The sequence below is a fragment of the Notothenia rossii genome, assembly GCF_949606895.1.
Source record: "Notothenia rossii genome assembly, chromosome: 1".
NCBI classification, from domain to species: Eukaryota; Metazoa; Chordata; class Actinopteri; order Perciformes; family Nototheniidae; genus Notothenia; species Notothenia rossii.
In genome coordinates, this window is record NC_136912.1 from 39,130,346 (window position 1) to 39,150,428 (window position 20,083).

At 41.8% G+C, this 20,083-nt stretch overlaps 2 protein-coding genes across 3 annotated transcripts in view; both read right to left on the reverse strand.

Annotated features, from left to right (window-relative positions):
• Positions 1-20,083, reverse strand: part of LOC307039389 (VPS10 domain-containing receptor SorCS3-like) — a 355,063-nt gene that overhangs the window by 137,965 nt on the left and 197,015 nt on the right. The gene's annotated exons all lie outside the window — the stretch shown is intronic.
• LOC307039395 (uncharacterized protein) lies at positions 1,994-6,532 on the reverse strand. The gene is made up of 3 exons (XM_079681425.1): positions 6,370-6,532; positions 5,524-5,645; positions 1,994-5,406 (listed from the first exon to the last, which is right to left on the reverse strand). Exons 2-3 carry the CDS (start codon positions 5,613-5,615, stop codon positions 3,153-3,155), a joined length of 2,346 nt encoding a protein of 781 aa, XP_079537551.1. The 5' UTR covers positions 5,616-5,645; positions 6,370-6,532; the 3' UTR covers positions 1,994-3,152.

Below are 20,083 nucleotides of genomic sequence, written 5' to 3' on the forward strand. Positions count from 1 at the left end.
GTGAGACGTAGATGCTGATGTGCTTGGTTGGGTGATTAGACTGTCTTCTATCATCTTACATGAACTTCTCTTTCTCCATGAAGAAACCCCCCAAAACCACGGATGAGGCAGCATCCGTGAATGAGAAAAAAAAAGAAAAAAAGAAGCCTCATTGAGTGTCTGAGTGAGTAGATACGGCCGCTGCTAATGTATGGCGTTATTGGGGTTGGGAGGGGGGGAGTTTGGAGGGATTATCTGCCACGTGGTTCCTGGCACAAGGTAGTGGCAAGCTGCGGTTGCGCCTGGGGAATACAGACCTCGAATGAGCATCCTTGCAGGACTGCAGGTGTGGAGGAATGTACAATGTGGGTGGGTGCGACGTTTTCGTTCAAGTTATGACAAGTCTTCTCGTCTTGCCTATGCTGCACCTGACGGCTTTGACTATAATTCCCGGAAAACGGCGTGGGGAAGACTCTAGGCCCGGAGAGAGGCACTGAAGGGCAGAAGGGGAGGTGTGGCCCTGCGCCCCGCAGCTGTTGCACGTAGCGACTTGATGGCCGCCAGTAGCCATCACGAGCAGCTCGGTGTCCAGCACGGACCAATCCAGGCGAACGTTGTGATGGGCTAAGTGAAGCGCTGCTTTGCTTGAAAAACTTTTATGGTAAAAGTAGAAAACGGATCTTCCCTATTTAAGGTCCGCCGATCATGGCCAGATAAGCATCTAATTCGATCCTTCTTTCAGGGTAAACGGAACAGAGAACATCCTGAAAGATGTCGAAAGCAACCAGAAATTGCCCTATGCTGAGGTCTTTGAGGAACCGGGGGTCCAGTGGCGGCGCCGGATTATTTTTGTTGGGTAATCTATGGTAGGGCTAACCCATACAGTGGTGGGGCTCAAGTCAGTATTTGTAATGTAATTACATACACACTATATCACAATTAATCCTAGAAGTTCTGCTGTCTGTCTGCAATTTACTCGGCGCGAGTTTGGGGACTTTTCACTGTGAACGTGACGTATCAATAATGCATGACGCAGCAGACCCAACGTTTTGTTGCTCTGATTGGCTGTAGGTCTATTCAAATTGCATTCGGAGGCATTTTGATCTGACAGCGGCCGCGCTGATATTATAACGCGAGAGAATTTCCACACCTTTTAGTGTATAAAACTCCCCCATACTTAGACTATTCCTTGCACCCCTCTAGCATAAGCCCGAATGGTATCAACCGTATTGCGTCAGTAACGTGCACTGTTGTTACAGCAGGATCAGTTTGTGTGTTGTGGACACGACCGGTAGATTTTTTGCAATCCGTGTTAACAACATGCTTACTTTAACATACTTTTTCATGGTCGGGCTAAGCCATTTCTTGGTATGGCTGTAGCCTACCCCAGCCATACCCTGGCGCCGCCACTGCGGGGGTCTGAAGACTTGAAGACGGCAGTGATGCTTCCTCCGGTGGAAATGGACTTGTCGCACTCCGGGGAAGGCAAAAAATAAGGCTGACGAGATTAATGTCTTTCCCTTCGAGAATTTTCGCTCTAAGCCGTGAGGAAATGTTTGCGGCTTGGGGAATGTAAATCCTGCCTGAAGGAGGAGCTGGGAGGGCGGAAGCCAGGGAGTGGGAGGGAATTAACGCTTGTGGATGTAAGAGACCCTGACCCGGCATAAACCCTGGCGGTACCGAAGCCGAAAACCCGGCTCTGTTCGCGGAAGAAGTTGAAGCTCCAGCAGGGCCCTTTTCCATGGACTGGAGGCGAGCGTCGTTTAGCAGCAAGGAGCTTGCCGGAGCTTGCAGGGTGTCTGCTAAGCTACTGTCCGTGAGGGGCTGGTTTCCGGTGCTCCCGGGCTGGTCGGCGCTGGGGTGAGCCTGGGAAGGGGTGGGTGTTTTCGACGAGCAAGCTCGTGGAGGACTCGCCTTCCTTGTCCTTTTTCCCCCCGGCTGCGCCCGCGCCCTCGCCCGCACCCTCGCCCTGATCTCTCGGGAGAGCTGGCTGGAGCTGTTGGCTTGGGCTGGGGGACCGTGCCGGAGACTTGGTCCGAGAGCTCCCGAAGCTGGGAGAGAGGGAGATCTGGGGCTGCGGAGATGCCCTGCTGCAGTAGATGGGAGAAGAGGAAGTCTGCCTCTGCCGTACGTGAGCCGCCACGGGAAGCCAGGCGGGCGCTCATGCGCCGGTGGCTTGAGGAGTTGGAAGCTACTTCTGGAGGTGGGTGGTTGACGTGAACTCAAATCCAAAGTGAAAAAAAGAATAATTCAAAAATATATGTCCAATGACATATAATTATATTCCCTTATATGTGAATAATTCAAAACTGAATGTGTCCATTTCTAATTCTTCATAGATTTTGCATATTATTCACTTTTTGGTGTGGTAGTCCTAAAATGTGTCCACCGGTGCAACAACATAAAGAATGCCATTATTTAATTCAGAGAATGTTGGACAGGTAAGATAGATAAGCACAAGGCATATTAGTTTGTCCCAATTATATTTCCACATCAAACATACCCCCAACAAATTCAGAATTATGTTATTTATATACTATAAGATGTACACATAGAGACTTCACCCAAATGTCTGGGTTACATTCAATATAATTAGTATAAAACTCAAGGAATCTTCATTTCATCCTTATAGCTGCATAGTGATGATATCATTGTTATACTATCCAACACTTTTTACATACATTTTTACATCACAATTCAATTTGTCGCACCACAGGACATTTTGTTGCACCATTGGACAACAGAATACTAGTATGCCTATGTTGTGTACAAAGTCAAATTTATTATTTTAAATTCAGTCAAAACACAGGTAAAATATATATTTTTAATTGAATTCATCAACATTGTAGATTCTACAAAATAACATTGAACAACATTGAACATTTGAATTCATATACAAAATTCATTGAACAAACGTAATCATACTTAATCACACATAACTTGATCATAATCACGATATAACTTGAACATAACTTGATCATAATACAAAATAAAACTCCAATGTCAACACAACAATGAAAAACACACAAATACTGTAAATAAGTACGAACCCTTTGTTAGGAGTGATGGTCCCGTCTCTTATCAATATATTGAACATGTTTCATATTGATCAACTGTCTATCTAAGTTATTTTTTTATTTCCCAGCCCTAAGTGAAACATCCTGTGGTTCTTTTCACACCTCATTGAAAAGCAACCAGTCATACTTGGTGAGTTGTGCGGCCCGCTGGTAGGGCTCTGGCTCAGAGATGACAGAAACAAGTTGGTCCTTGCTGTACAAAATACAGTCTTGTTTAGCAGGCCACTTGAATATGTTTTTGTTGCTTACTTGCTCCATGCAATTCACTGCAAAGTGCTCCTCATTTATTTGGGTGATTTGGCCCACAAATGGCTTATTCTCGTACTTCACTATGACAAATTTCCCCACAGTGTACTCTTCCTCTTCCTCTTGCTCCACTTCCTTTCCACTATTGTGACTTTCAGGACTCTTGGGCTGGGCTTCAAAAGACTCAGAGGAGCCGCTTTCCTCTGCTCGATTGTCTGGCCTCATCTTTTTAGGGGAGAAGCAGCTGCACATTTCTGGATAGCGGCAGAAACAGCTGAGAGTCCTGTAGAAAATCTCTCCTGGTGAGAATGACAGGATCTGGTGCGTGGTAAGTATGCCTGGGACTTTTGGAACAGACGGTGGCAACATCTCATCAAACACTTGTATGTCTGCCTCATTGATCCATTTGAATTGGATGTTGGGGACCTCTTTTTGGATCAGGAATTCATAAAGGTCCTTTGGGCTTTGTATGTCCTGCCCTCCATGGACATGGTTGTCGGCCATTCGCTTGACTGTACCCCCAACCCCATCCGGTGCGCCTTTTCCGTGGGCTCTCTCCGAGTAGTTCCACGTAACCCTCTTCAGCCCCCATGTGTATGGCACACTGCTTAACAAGTAACAGTTGGCCTTGTTCCTGTACTGAGTTACTGGACCATCACTCAGTACATGCATAGTGTCAATCTTGTGGCCAGACTTTTCCATAATGTCCTGGGCCACTGGTTTTAGATGGGCCCACACAGCACGCTCACTGTGGCTGACTGAATCTGAGATGGTGGCGTAGGACTGTGACCCTGTGCATGTGTACGCCACAACAGTGTGAATAGAAGCCTGCCGCCTGTTCCCTCCAAAATGAAATGACTGAATTTCTGTATTTAATTTACAGGCATAATTTTCAGAAAAGTCCACGTGCAGGACCATTTGGTTCTCTTTCAGGTGTTCCTTCAGATGCCTGAACTTCTTGGCCTGATGAAGCCAGTTGAACTGGTGGATGGCAATACTTTCCAACTGTTTCTGGAACTCTTCAACCAGTCCTTTCACTGTACCATTCTCGGTCTTCTTCACCCAGTTTTTATATGTTTTATTTCCGACCACCACATCTTCCTTCGCCCAGTGTTCCCATCTGGCCCGATCATCTAGGTTGTGTGTGGCAAGCTGGCATTCATCAAAGCAGCACTCAGTGCATGTGCGTTCCATGCATTTTAAGTTCTCGGTATTACAGGTTATGCTGGAAAGAAGATCTGATAGGCTTTTTGATGGTAAGATACCACGCTGTGACAATGTATCAATCAGTAGACGCAGGTTTTCATGTTGGTAGCAGGCGCATGTATTGCGGTCATTTGATTTGGCTTCTGTTACATAAAATGGCCTGTAGCGTACAAACTGTCTGTAAGACAGTCGAAGGTGTGGTCCAGCAGTCTGGAGGTATTCCTTGTGCAAGTCAAGCAACGATTTTGCAAGTACTCTCCTCTGCATTTTTTTTTTCCTTCCAATGATGTCTTTCTTCCCTGGAAGAAGCCTGCTGTTCTCATCCCTTAATAAGAAGGACTCCACTTGTTTCTTCTTTTCTTGGCCAGTGTTTCCTCGCTTTGTTTGTGTTTTTTTGTCAGCACGTTTATCCATATTCCGTCTTTGCACGAGGCGTTGATTCTTTCGTCTAAATGTATTTACTCTTCTTCTTTCAGCCTCAAGTTCCTTCATTAATTTCTCATTTTGTTTTTGTAGTTTCCGTAGTTCTTTGGTCATTTTAGTTTTTCTTCTTTTTTTTTGTGGATTTTGGTTTCGGGGGGACTTCTCTGGTGTGCTACACAAAACGTGTACTGGTACTGGGACGGCATTGATCACTTCATGCAGAACCGGCCTTGCCACTGAGGCTCCATTGATAATTGGCCTTGCCACTGGGGGGTCATTGATCTCTTCAAATGGCTGGTCATGATCCTGAGGTGATTGTGGCGTAAGATCAAGGACAGCATTAGTGGCTTTTTCCCTTGCCCTACATCTCTGCTTTGACTCTCTCCATTTCTCTCGTAGCTTCTTCTGTGTTGCTGGCGACACAGACTTCACGCTTAGCTGAACAATTTTCCCGCATGCTTTCTTCTGCTGATATCTGTGGGAAAAATTATGAAACCAACCATGAATATTGTGATATGATGGTGCATTAATAATGTCATGAAATGTTTTAATTCTTAGGCTAAAATAACTTGTGGTAACTTGTCAAATTTACTTTCTGCGTCTCTCTCTCAGCAAGTTCTCTTTCCTCTCAGAATCTGCATTCAGCCTCTCCCTAAACTTCCTGGACCTTTCCTTGGTGGTCATTTCAGCCTCTCACTTTGGAAATCAAACTAGCTTTAACAAAACAGGGAAGGAAGGTTTGAGTTGTGTTGTCCTCAATTTCTGAGGTTAAGAGAAAATGCAAAAAGCTACTTAAATTAGTCATCAAAAGTAAGGAGAGGAGTAAGGAGCCAGAGAGGCAGGTTAGAAAGAAGGGAAGATGGAACAAGGGGGGGCTTGATGGAGAGGAAGTTTGGTGGGGAGAAGGGGGGGGTTGGGGAACTTGAAGATGGATGGGGGAGGGAGGGAGGTTGGGGGTGAGAAAGAAGGAGAAGATTTGACGGGCCATCCAAAATGCAGCCGTCCATTAACCTCCATTCATTTTTTAGACTCAGATTATATCTCTTTTGCATATTTAAACTAATTATTCAATAAAACTTGTAATACAAAAAATTTTGGTTTACATGTTTGCTTTCACTATGTTAAGTTTCATTATGATAGGAGTAAAGGAAAAAAATAAGTGAAACTGACTTCATGTTGTACTATAGGACAGTGCGTTGCACCAGTGGACATTTTCAAAGTCAATGCTAGTTTGTGGCCTAGCTATATGAGAGACATTCTTCATCCTGAGTAACAGTGTTAAGGTTTACATTATTTTCAATGATCAATCAATATAAATTGATAAAAATATTCAGATCAATACTTAAATTGCGTTGTACCAAAGGACTACCTTAAAACGACCAGTTCCAACACTGCACGGAAATAGTAATATTATGAAAATATTTGAGACAGAACTGACCTTGTGTACAGTCCATGTGCTCCAGTGATGTCTTCTGTACTTCCTGGTTCTGGAAGGACCCCTCTCAGTAATGGGTTGGTCACATTAATGCCTGTTTTATATCTACATAATGCTGTTGCTCCAGGAGGACACCAGTTTTGTGGACAAAATGTAATGTGTCATAATAATTCTACATAGGGACCTTAACACTTATAACCTCTAGATTCATTAAGTAAACACTCGTATGACATGCATTCAAGTATTTTAATGTATTTAGATTAATTAGAACAGACATTTTAAGATAAGTAATGCTACCGTGGACAGTTGCACCGATGGACAAATGGCATGTTCAAAGCAGAATATTTGCATAGTTGAAGAACAATACTCATTGTTTGCAGATGGATTAGATGTAGAAGAATAAACTGCATATTCAAAACATGAATTTTAATTAAATATTATCACATTTTTGTTATTTTGTCACTGTGGACACAAAAATTGAGCGTCACGTCAACCACCCAGGTACGTCGGAGCCGGGATCGAGATCCTTCGAAAAAGGTTTGTTGTCGGAAAAGTCTGAATTAGACATCTTGAGGTTATATATTCCTGAGTGTTTAACGGAAGAGCAGTATTAGTGTACTACCATTTGCAAGTGGTCACCTGAAATGACAACTGACAGGAAGGAAGAGCAGGCATTTAAGGAATTTAACGTGTGCAGCAATTGGCTGCTGAGGGGTGACGCCCACACATTTAATGAGGGGGGAGAGAGCAATAGAGTGACGTGTAAGTGACTCATTGTTAGGTCTTCCTTATTGAACTTGCGCTAAAGCTTTCATTACCTGAACTGAAAATGACTTAGTCAACTTAACTCAGTCATCACCATTAGTCAAGTGGAAAAGTAATTGAGCTCATCTCCATTCCACATAAGACAACAATATGGCACAGGGACGTGATTAGGTGCAGGAGGAGAACAAAGTGATGAAGAGCTCACTGAAATGAGATTGGATTTAAACAAGTGCTGCTGCTGTCCTTGGGGCCTTACATGGATGCTCTTTAAGCGGATAGGTGGAGGCTGCATAATGATGAGACACTTAGATTCCCTGCTGTTGAGATTTATGGGCTCCGAGGCCTGTTACGATCATTAGGAGGATAGTGAAAGAAAAAGGGATACAGGGTTGAGAGTATGTGAGCATGGGAGGAGGAGGAAATTACACAGAGATTTTTTTTCTGGCAACACAGCACTTTTGAACCATAAGTCTTTGATCCTCTCCTCCCTCATTGTGCAATGGCATTCCATAATGGAAGACTCCCTCTAATTTCACACTCCAATTAGCAAATTACTTATTTCATAATATGCAAGTCTTGGGGTGATAATAAACAAACAGGTCACATCCTGAGGGAACCTTAGCTTTAAAAAAAAAAAGGAAAAGGTTTCATACAATGTTACTAAAAATGGCTTTTGTTTGATTCTGTTCGAGGTTAGTCAAACAACCCAAAATAAACCGTGGCAAAATTGAAAATGGAACGTATTAAAGGAAAAATAGCCCTTGAATCAACAATGTAATGATTCATTCCTCAAGTAGAACACAGGAATTAACAAAGGCTATACAAACATGAAGATGTGTTTACCACTGTTAGAACGGAGTGAAGTAATGTTATATTTTTGTTTAGGTAAATATTGTTATTTTAATTTATTATGATATTTTGCAGGTTCATATTTGTATTTTGTGCTTCTACTGTGACATGTTTACCTGCTTTAATGTTCAAAAAGATAATTTATTTCTCATTCTGCCTGTCTTGTGATCTATGGTGTTTACGAATACAGATACCTTTGTTCCCTGATTTTAGTCTTTCAGGCAGCGCTTCATTCCAGGCAACACAAGTACCCCCATTGCGCTGGCCATGAGCAGAAACGACGTCTGAATGACAAATTCAGAGATCAAAAGTGTCTCCACTTGCTGTATGTCCATAATCTGCACGCTTCATAACTAATTAGGCACACACGCCAAGGCACTTTGTCAAACAGGAAAACAGTGTCTGTCACAATTACACTGACAAAAATTATGAGCTAGAGGAAGCGTGGGGTGGGGAGTTGAAGGGGATATTCAGATGTGCAATGTATCAACTATGCAATATAAACATTATCTATTACATTTCAATACTGTTTGCTTATGCCAGTTTTTTTCTCAGTTTGTATGCCTGTATTATGCTATTGTAATATGTGTATTTATTTCCTAACAGCCTAAAATTGGACGGCCAACAAATTAGCTTCAGCTAGAGGTCATCTACATTCACTGCGTTGGTGGCACTCAATTTAAATGTAACAGCGCCTATATTAATGTTACTTTTAAATAAATTAATAGAAAAACAAGTTTAAGAAGGTCAAGAGGATAATGGTTAGCAGCATCGCTAACCACTTACAGCGCTGACAAAAGCTTTCCAGTCAAGGCTCTGATAAATGATGTTGTCTCGTGTTTCCACACTGACAGGCTCACTTGTGAGTTGACGGTGACTAAACTAAATGTCATAATTACTCGTAGCCCAAACACATAAGCCTTGACTCCTCGCTGCGAGAGAACCGCTCAGAGAAAAACCCCTGCATCTATCCTACTGTAAGTCGCCGCAGACACAGGAGGAGCCAACAATATAACTTGTCACATCCCCCCCCCCCCCCCCCACCAACAGTGCAGAAATATGCAAACCGCTCAAGTGTTCTCCCTTACCTCTGTCGAAGTGATAAAGGGAACGCGTTTGATTCTAAGAAGTGATGTTAACCTACTTTGTCATACAGGGGTTGGCTCTGCTGACGATGAGGGAATACACAGCAGGCCGACAAACAAGCGGATAAACAAGCCAACAGCAGATTAACTCATATCTATTCACTTGTTGCCGCACCAAAAGAGGATGTCAGCGAGGCCTTGATAACACATAGAAATGAGTTAAGACTTTGGGCACGATCCATCCATCTTCATCTGTTCTTATTTATTGGTTCAATCTCTTCACTGGGTTAATTTGTTCCTACATTTATATCACTGCCATCCTCCTCTGATACACCTCACACACACATACCTGCTAACAGTTCCCTGACCTTCAGCCCCTTTTCTCTCTGTCTCTTGCATCTGACAGCTATTATTTTCTTTCTATGAAGAGCTAAAAGAGGACTGACTGGCCCATACGGTCAGAGCACTGGCCATGCATGCAACATGGAAAGGTTACAAGGGATGTTTAAATATCAAAGGAACCTCCTTCGGGTTGACAATTCTAAGCATCTTCAGAGGACGAAGGGTGTTTACTAAAGATATCTGCTTACTGCACAATAAGGTATGTCTGTACTGTACTGCTACTTCTGGGTTGTACATCTTGAAAATGGTGAAGTATTTTTTACGCACCAAGATTTCTTACAAGCCAGAAACCAAACAGTGGCGTTTAACACTGCAGTCTAATGTTGGTCGTAGAGGATCTACCACCATTGGCAACAAAACCCAAGGTTTGTAAATCTATTCTGAAATTATTTCTTTTTTTTATTCACCGACCCAATTTTTTCTGAATGGCAGCCAGCACAACAACACCATGGATTTCAATGAACAGTGTTGGGTTTTCAATTAAGTATGCCTGTTGTCAGTTTCAATCGTCATCGCTGTGGAGAACTGCTAATTACCCCCCCTAGATTGAGAGGGTACTATCAGGGTATACAGTGGAAAATTATCTAAAGAAAAGCAAAAAGTGAGTTAATTCTAGCAGAGTCGTACGACCAACTAACCCTAACCCTAACATTTAGAACTATGGCTTGATGGCTAGCCGAAGGAAAAATACAGATTTGAGCTGATCTTTGGATACAACAAAGAAATCCTATGGTGGTTTTAAGCTATAAAACATACTAGATAACCACCATCTAATGGAACATTGTCTTTGTCCAGTCTTAACCCTCCTGTTGTGTTCGGCTCAAATCCGACCGATTTACTACTTTCATCAATCATAACTTTTTTGTTTTACATTTGATTGCATTAAGGCTTTATGATATCCTTCACGGTAGACATTTGAACATATTAAATTGCTGATCACCGCTTTCATTGGATTTTGGATGATTTAGTCAACTTTGTAACACCCATGGTGTTCCCGGTCAAAAATGACCGCCATAAAGAAAAGGAATTAGTAACCATCCGGATCAGATAAAACACACACACACACACACACACACACACACACACACACAAACAAACAAACAAACAAACAAACAAACAAACAAACAAACAAACATTACATTGCATTTAGCGACTTACAATAAGTGCGTTCGACCAAGAAGATACAAACTTGAAGAAAACAGAATCATATAAGTACATCCGGTTTCATAGAGCTAAAACATTTAAAGTGCTACTCAACTGGCTTTAGATAAGCCAGCCCTTTATTAGTATATAAGTGCTTTGTTAACTATTCTTTGTTAGTAATTCTATCGCTCGAAGCGGGGTCGAAAGAGATGAGTTTTCAGTCTGCGCCGGAAGATGTGCAAGCTATCTGCTGTCCTGATTTCAATGGAAAGCTCATTCCACCATTTTGGAGCCAGGATAGCAAACCCACGTTTTTTTGCTGATGGGAACTTGGGTCCCCCTCGCAGTGCGTGTGCAGCGAGCCGTTTGGCCGATGCAGAGCGGAGTGCACGTGCTGAGGTGTACGGTTTAACCATGTCCTGGATGTAGGAAGGGCCAGATCCATGGTACACAAGTACCATTAGATGTTTTCCCCCCTTATGGATCACACCTGGCACACGCAATAATAATAATAATAATACATAATATTTATATAGCGCCTTTCACGAAACCCAAGGTCGCTTCACAAGTCGGGCAGGGGGGGGAGTAGGGGAAAAGAGGCAGACAGGTCAGGGAGGGGGGGGGGCAAGCAAGTAGCGGAAAAATAAACCTATCAAACTAACTATATAGTGGGGAAAGCCTTGGTGAAAAGGTGCGTTTTGAGAGCTTTTTTGAAAGTGTCCATGGTTGGGGCGCTGCGGATAATTCAGTGTTCAGTGTCTATTCTTTGTATATGTACTGCAGTTTTTCATGTATACCAGTAGTCTGATACAATATTTACAGTTTGAAAGGGTGTTAAATGAAATGTGATGATTCATGGTTTTTGTGTTTATGTAATAGCAGTTAAAACAGGACCGGTCAAATCTGACCGCGAACACCAAAGTAAGGGGGGGGGGGAAACGAACACAACAGAAAGGTTCAATTAAAGTCACCATACCTGGATTAATCTGTCAGTGGTCCCCATGTTAAACTCAAAGGAAAGCGACCTACAACCTCAAGGTGTGTCGTGTGATGCACGAGCAAAGGTCATTATTGTAAGACTCCTCTTTATATATATTAAAATAAGATATTTTTGGTGCCTAGAGTTAGGGTGCAAAGGTTGATGTTTCATATGATTTGGGTTAGGGGGTTAATTTACATTTCCTTGAAGAGCAAAATAATCTCAATTTGAGGTCCAATCAATATTTACATAAAGGTTAAGAGGGATGTTCAAATACCAAAGGCTCCTGCTTCTTGTGAATTCTAAACACCTTCAGAGGACAGACTAAACTTGAATACAGATAATAAATACCACAATGGTATGCCTCAAACCATGCTAGCTAAGGACTGTATAATATAGGTTAGCATGGTTTTTGCCTAGTCTAAAGCTGTCAGGGCTGCATTGTTAGGTTAAAGGTAGGGGAGAGGTTGTTTGAAAAGGCTCTCCCTATATTGCCAGGGCCTAAGATTCAAGAGAAGGGAATATGGGGTGAAGGTGGAAGCTGATTTTAATTTTCGACCTTGAGAACGACCTCTTGTTCTGTAATTTTCCACATTTTGTTATGGAATCTGACGTCAACATCAGCTTTTAAGGGTAATGGTTTCAGGCAGTTCTATCTAAAATACTATCTGCAGAAAGTCAATCAAGATAATGGAACTGGAATTATTTGTGTCAATGCACATGGTTTTCAATACATACACACAGTATTAGATAGGAAACCATAAGCCATCCAAGCTAATATTGTCCATATGTGGTTGTATTTGGGTTAGAAGTTGGCAAGAAAGGATACTGCAGAATCAATTGACATACAGTCCAACCTGGGACTTCTACGATCCGCTTAAAAATCCAGCCTTGGGTGGATCCTAAATTAAACTCATATCAGCACTAAAACGCACTAACATAAAGCGCATCAGCCCACTGTCCAATAAGGTTGATGTCAGAAGTATAATCTTTGACGAGAGCTATTAAGAAAAGTTTATTCTCCTTGCTGCTTATGCACTCTGCTATTTGGTTGGCTGCACACCTCCATCTGCTGTTTTGACAACGGAGTGACAATACATATCTGCTATTCCATCAGAACAAGTCACTCCATCTGTTCTGCCTGCCTCTCCTTGGCATGTAGCCATCAGTGCTTCACTGTATCCATAATTTCCCTTTGATTTCAGAGCTTTCCCTGTTTCATCATGCAAGATGCAACAAAACCACAATCAAACAGTTCCTGATGAATCAAGCCATGCTTGACCTGGTGCCATCTCTCGTTATCTCGCCCTTTCTTAAGTTCACATAGCAAAGTTTTCATATGTGCATACTCACAGATGCACCTCCCACGCACATGATACTCCTATCCTCGGGCTTATTACAGGGTTCCTTTGTGCAGTTCATTTGATAGTGAATATGCATTTTCACATAATTGATTTTGACCCTGACTTATCCGCCTTTTTTTTCATCTTTTCAATACATGCTTCTACCGTCTAGAATTATCCTGCCAAAGACAGATCACTCTGTGATCATTTAGTCATGATCTATTATATTATTACTGTTTGACTCTGAGCCATCTATCACCTGCCTAATGCCATTAATCATTCCATCTGTAGCAGGTTGCCAAGTCAGTGCCATGGAGGGCTTTGGTTGCGTCCCATATGTGTTCAAATTCATACCTGTTGAAATGCAGAATAATAATGCTGCTGCGGCAACTGAGGCCCCGGCCACACGAGGACGAAAACGGTCGTTTGCGTTACTGTTTAGTGTCATATAGACCGTTCGGCCACACGAGGACGACCAAATATGACAGTAAACAACTGCGGAAACGATAACGGGTCCCAAGGTGGATAGAACGGCATATGCAACGCTCTGGGGGTTCCAACGGCTCCGTGTGTGCGCCCTATATAGACCCTCCAGAAAAACGCGATTCTGCGAACGCAGAATTTCCCGCATAATCAGCAAAATGCCGCAGATTTTTAAAAGTCCGCATATTTATCAAAAGGCCGCATAATCCCCGCATTTTTCCACACAAAGTTGAGAAAAAAAAAAAAAAAGTTAACTCGTCTTGACGAGTAATGATGATGACGCAACGTCATCAGCCCGCGCATCACAGAAGGCAAACACCGTCGTGTGAAGGTGTGGAATTCACACACCAAGATGAACAAATCGAATCCATCACATTTACCCACGAACATTTCAGCTAAAGACCGGGCAAAGCAGTACCCCAATGTCTTGCACGAAAGTGGGGGGAAACTGTTCTGTACCCCGTGCAACTGTGTGTTGGAGAATAAAAGGAAATCGACTGTGAATACCCACTTCGATTCGCTCAAACATTCAAAAATGGTTTCTGCTGCGGACAAGAAAGCCAAACAACTCACGCTCACAGAGGCTTCAACCTCCAAAACCCTTTCGAGGGTTGCAAGAAACGAGGTGAGTAGCCTACAATATTGAAGCTGGTCAGATAACGAACGAGTAAATGAAAACAGAATGAGGAGGGGGGGGGGGGGGGGGGGGGGTGGTGGTGGTGGTGTGTGTGTGTGTGTGTGTGTGTGTGTGTGTGTGTGTGTGTGTGTGTGTGTGTGTGTGTGTGTGTGTGTGTGTGTGTGTGTGTGTGTCTTTCTGTGATGTAGCTTGCTTCTAGTATGCTTGTTTATCATAGCAACTCTTTAAAAGTGCTCCCTTTCATTCAGTAGTAGCCTAGTAACAGGGTGCGGGAGAATAATCACCTTTTTTCCGCTTCCCGCATATTTCACAACTGTTCGCATATTTCGCAACATTTCGCAACTTTCCGCATATTACGCAACTTCCCGCAATTTTCCCGCATAAAATCACATAAAAACCCCGCATTTTTATCGCATAATCAAGGATTTTAGCCCGCATAATCAATGATTTTAGCCCGCATAATTAAGGATTTTGGCCCGCGTTTTTCTGGAGGGTCCACCTATACGATCATTTTCTGATAATGATGAGGCAATAGCCCCGCCTCTCCCCACCTCTGCTGCTCACCCCCGCGTCAAAGTAAACTGCACACTGAATTCAGATTATTTATCTTTCTCTCGATATGGACATAAACGCGAGTGAAGTCTAATCTGACAGGACGGAGACACGCAGCTCTGCTCACCTGCAGCTCCTCCCGCTGTGATGCAGCGGTGAACGGAGCAAAACACACCATTCAAGTCATATCATCACCCTCAGCTATTTTAATTACCTCTCAAACTACCTAAACTAGTTATAAATATGTTTATTTGTACTGTCGGGTCACTCATTACTGGATCAGCTGCTGCATGAGACAGACAATGACGCTGTCCGAAGAGAGGGAGGAAAAAGAGAGGCTCCTTGTATTTTATTATTATATTATATAGAGTCTTTATTCATTTGTTTTAAAGCTCAATAAATAACAAAGAAGACCTTTGACTGGCACTTTTATAATTTTGTCCGGAAGATTTAAACTTTAATACACGTTGACTGGCGAAAAACTCTGCCCGGTTCCCTCGGCCCCCACCGCAGAGTATAAACAGAAGGGCAACCATGACAACCATGCTTCTTCGCTGCTTTTGTGGAGGAAGTTACAGCGCCATGTACAGGCTCCTGCATATGTACTGCAGCTTCTCCAGCGGTTGGAGCTAAACGGAGCTGTCTCGTGTGGACAGACACTATCCGGTGAATATTGCGTGTGGACGGAAGCTTTTTTGCGTTTGCGTTAATCCTATGCATTTAGCCGTATGCGTCCTCGTGGGGCCGGGGCCTGAGACTCCAGCTCCAGATACAGCAGCCTTCGCCTTAATGGATTGTCGCACCTCCAGTGGATATAAACACACAAATTAAATGTTTGCCTGGACCTTGGGTTTATTTTGTAACGTCCTAGGGTAATGTAATTGCAGTGCAGCACTGAATATGCACTATATGTCTGTGCGGATGGCTCTTTATTAGGTTGGATCTGAACCCTGTAAGCCCCTGTCCTCATTAAACTCAACCCTCACAGTTTGAATATACAATGGTGGTTCTCTTCGTTTCGAAAGAGTGCAAGTTTATTTATTTGATTCTTGGGGTTCGGGACCAATGTCAGGATGGGACATTTCGATTCGTCCAACACTTTGGGTTGAAGATCTCAAATTGAGTATGTAAACATTAATCTCAGAAGTTCTTTTCTCCAGTCTCTTTCTCACAGTTATCCAGAATGTACACCATCAATTTCTAAATGTACTCGGCCTAAGAAGACACAACATTTTTACTTGAAAAAATGAGATCATACCTGCCTCCATCATAAAGATAGCATTCTGAATTGGCATGGCTAAATATACTGCTATGCCAAAGTACAGCCTTAAGCTGCATTCATTGATATAAGGTGAAACAGCTCTGAGCTGATGTTGCTGTCATGTTTCTATTGAGAGAGGGGTATCGCAGGACTGAGCTGAGGGCTAAGCCTCTGCAAAGTGCACTGCTCAAACGTGTTGCTGAGCTCTGTGCTCAAAGTTTTGATGTGCAACCAATCAGTTGACAGCTGAATGAAAGTTGCCATCAAGTTGTATATAGTTGGAAGTAAAGAATTATATTTTTTAGAGGTTGACTCTCATTGGGGATTTAAAGTCTGGATTTTCTTAAAACTGCTTCATCAACAATTGACCATTTGTCTTTAATCCGCCATGAAAGTACCGTATTGACCCGAATATAAGACAGTTTTTTTTTCTAGAAAAAAATCTGAAAGAGAGGTCGTCTTATATTCGGGGTCTAGACTTTTTGATGTAATTACACAGTCACAACAACAGGTCGCGCCAAATGAGTGTCCCCCCAAGCGAGACACCGCATTCCTGGAGAGATAGAGATGGAGAGACAGTGACCAACTCAAACAAAATGGCTCAAAAGTAGGCAAGTTAATAAACAAGGGCGGCAAAGTTATGATGAGAATTCTAAGATAATGATGATCAACGAAGCAGTCATCAAACAACTATCGAGCAGCAAACAAATATGGTGTTTCTGAGTGTAACGTTAGAAGATGGCGAGCCCAAAAAGATTTAAAAATGTAAACAGTCAGAGAAAAGGTATTTTTCAAAAAATGAGTCTTGAAAAGAGGGGTAGTCTTATAATCAGGGTCATCTTAAATTTGGGTCAATACGATAATAAGATAAAAGGTTTTAATAGCAAATAAAAGCTTTTTTCATTATGTCAGAGATCAGGAGTTTACAGGAAGAAATAGCTGATTGGAAAGAACATTTGATTACATTGTACAGCACTGTCTCTGATATAATTATTAGATGAGTTACAGTAATTACTACACAGTCCATTAGAGTCACAACCTTGTCTCAGAAGTTTGCTGAGGCGTAAGCTGCAGCGGTAATAATTATTGCCGTGATAGAAACATTGTGTTTACAAATCCCTGAAGTTCCACTGCTAGTAACACAATGGGAAATATTTATCGTGTTCCATTTTGTTTGGAGAGATGTATTCATCTGCATTATACCTTGAATGCTAATTAATATCTATCAATAAAAAGTTGCAAACACTGTTGTTGTCCCGTTCGCTACAAGGCAAGAAAGTCTCTCAATAATCAGTGAAGAGATGAAAAGAATAAAGCCCCTTTCACACTGTCCCGGAATTGACACTCGATGGACACACGATAAAGGAAATGTTCAAATTCGGCTCTGATCGTAACAACATCGGGCCATTTGCAAGGGCATTTTGTCAAATCGTGTCATCTTCGTGTTATCATCGGTGCCATCGGGCATTCACCCTCACTCTGATCGGGACGAATGCCCGATGGCACCGATGATAACAAGATGCCCTAACGATGGTCTTACGAAGGGCAAAATTGACACACGTATTCAACACGAAAATGAACCTTCGCAAGGTCCTTCGGCAATTTTTTGGCATGCCAAAGATTTTGCCACCGCTCACAAAGTTGCTGCCGGAGCCTGAGAAACTCCACCGGCGGTCATACGAAGGCTTAAGATGTCCTCACGAATGGCCCGATGTTGCTACGATCAGAGCTGAATTTGAACATTTCCTTTATCGTGTGTCCATCTGGTTGTTAATTGCACAACAAAATCATGTAAACCTATTATGTAAATAACCCGATTTGTGTTCTGTGAAACTGAAAAGTATATAATATATTATTTTGAAGGCAAGGTGACAGGAAGTTGTTGTTGCTATGGAAACAACATGACGGAGAAAACTTAATATCTTCTACATATAAAGACGGATAAAGTAAAGAACAAAGTCGGAAAATATCAGTACAGTATCATAGTACTTTAACATAATTGTTTGTGTTACTTTTGTTGTAGTTGTATGTCTTAAATGTAATGTAAATGTTGCCTTCGTGTGTGGTTCGGGGCCATCTTCGTGCAAAATTCACAATTCAATATTTGTGTGTATATATCAGGTGTACATTTCGGGACAGTGTGACAGGGGCTTTACAGCCTGTACTTGTCTGGGCTTTTGTCAAAAATGAACAAATAAATGTCGGCAAGATGCCTTAGCACCAAGTGTACTGTACTCAGATGGTTCATAGGGAATACAAAAAATATAACTCCTATTTTTTTTCTGTGTAAAGATTCTTCACTCTACTGTGTCATGCTGTTTGCATAACTCACTCACTTGGCAGCACCAACATTGGCCTTATTCTCATAAGCCAGCATGGGACTACATCAATGGGTAATCGTCTCTATAAACGCCTCACAGTCAATACATTAGAGGCTGTATAGGTCACCAGGAGTTCTGAATCTAAAAATAAATCCATTTAGTTGAGGAGGAGTCTGACCTGAATGTTAATCATTTAAAAAAATGATGATGGCATAAAAGAGAATAGAAAATTACAACAAATATTTCACTTCAGCCCATTTGTTCTGACATGCATTCCGATGTCTAAAGAGTTTCACTCCTGCTTTAAAGTTCATTCCTCAGGGCTATGGTTAAGCATGGCTAAGTGCCAACTCACAGCTGATTAAAATCAGAGTGAACCATTCTGAAAAATATTAGCCAGTTACAAGCTGAAAATGAGCACATTAAAGCTCCTCGCTGCCGGCTCAACCGTCGAGATGAAGTGTTGAGGCCTGCGAGGGAAATCCGGTCAAATTAAGGAAGCAATAATATCTATGTAAACCCCTTTCAACTAGCTAGATGAAGAGCATATTCTCTTTTTGAAACAACAGCCCTGGGAGGTGGATCAGGATAACACATTCAGGAGTTGAAAGAAAATTGGTGTAGCAGAGGTGATGATTATGCCTGTCCCTTTTTGCTTTTGGTGCCAATGTGTCTTAGTGATGATTCCATTAAAGTTGTTCAGTCATTTTTGTTTAGAAGCATGAAATAAGGTCGGCGGTAAGACAAGCTGAAGCGATTTGCACGTTTTCTTCTACGACATATTTACATTAGTTATTAATCCACTTGTGAATGTCTGAAACTTATGTGTATCATACAGATGTAGCACTTAATTTCAGACTCCAGCTTACAGCTTCCTGCCTACGACCTGCCTAAAACCAGTATAGAGGAATGTTAAGCCCTCCCACTATTTTCCAAGAGGGCGTTGCCAGATTTTCAATTTCAGGTTTTAACCAGGAGATGGCGCTTCATTCACAAATACAGAAAGGCAAGTTTCATGGACTTGCAGTTGTGTTTTGAAGATCATTTGAACACATCAATATTTTAGATCAACTAAAGTATATCTAATCTTGTAATTCAATAATATATAGTCTTTATATATTAAATAATCATAATAATAATAATGTAAATGTTTACATTACACTTCTTTATTTGTTATGCTCATACTTTTACCTTTACAATCGTTTGCTTTAATATGCAGTATATTTTTTGTATATTGTTGTGTTTGCTTCCTCCTGCTCCCTTTCGGAAGCATACTGTATGATTTATTATTATTATTAATATGAAGATATTATTAAGATAAGATAAGATGTTACTTTATTGATTGAACATTTTAGTTTAGAGTGTGCTGTCCCACGGTAATTCAGAAGGCTCACAGGTCACATTCCGACCATTATTTAAAACAATAGGTGCTTTCACACCGTCTACAGCTTGATTTGTATAGAGCGAGCTCTGTGGCTGAATGGCCAGCGATTAGGTGTGGCACATTTATCATAGGTGATCAGTGCTAACTGCCTGCCGTCAGATTTCATTTAAAAAACAGATCTGATTTTAAGACTATTTCTGCGCTCATAAAGAATGATAAGAATAAGAGTAATGCGTATTGAACTGGTTTAATTAATTAGTGAGTTTATTTAACACTAGAACCGCCAATCGGGTCAATTTGTGTGATGTGTGTTGTGTGTGTGCAATGTAACTTTTTTTCAATAAAATATTAAAGTCTCCCAGTCCGTGACTTTTCCTGTAAGTGTGTTATGTGGCACCCTATGTTGTTAAAAATTGCATTCTAATAGCGGGATTTGACAGTTTTAGGTAGGCCTATACAAAAACCTCTGGCGGTTCTAGTGTTAAGGTAATTAGGTACAGGAGAAGCCCTTTT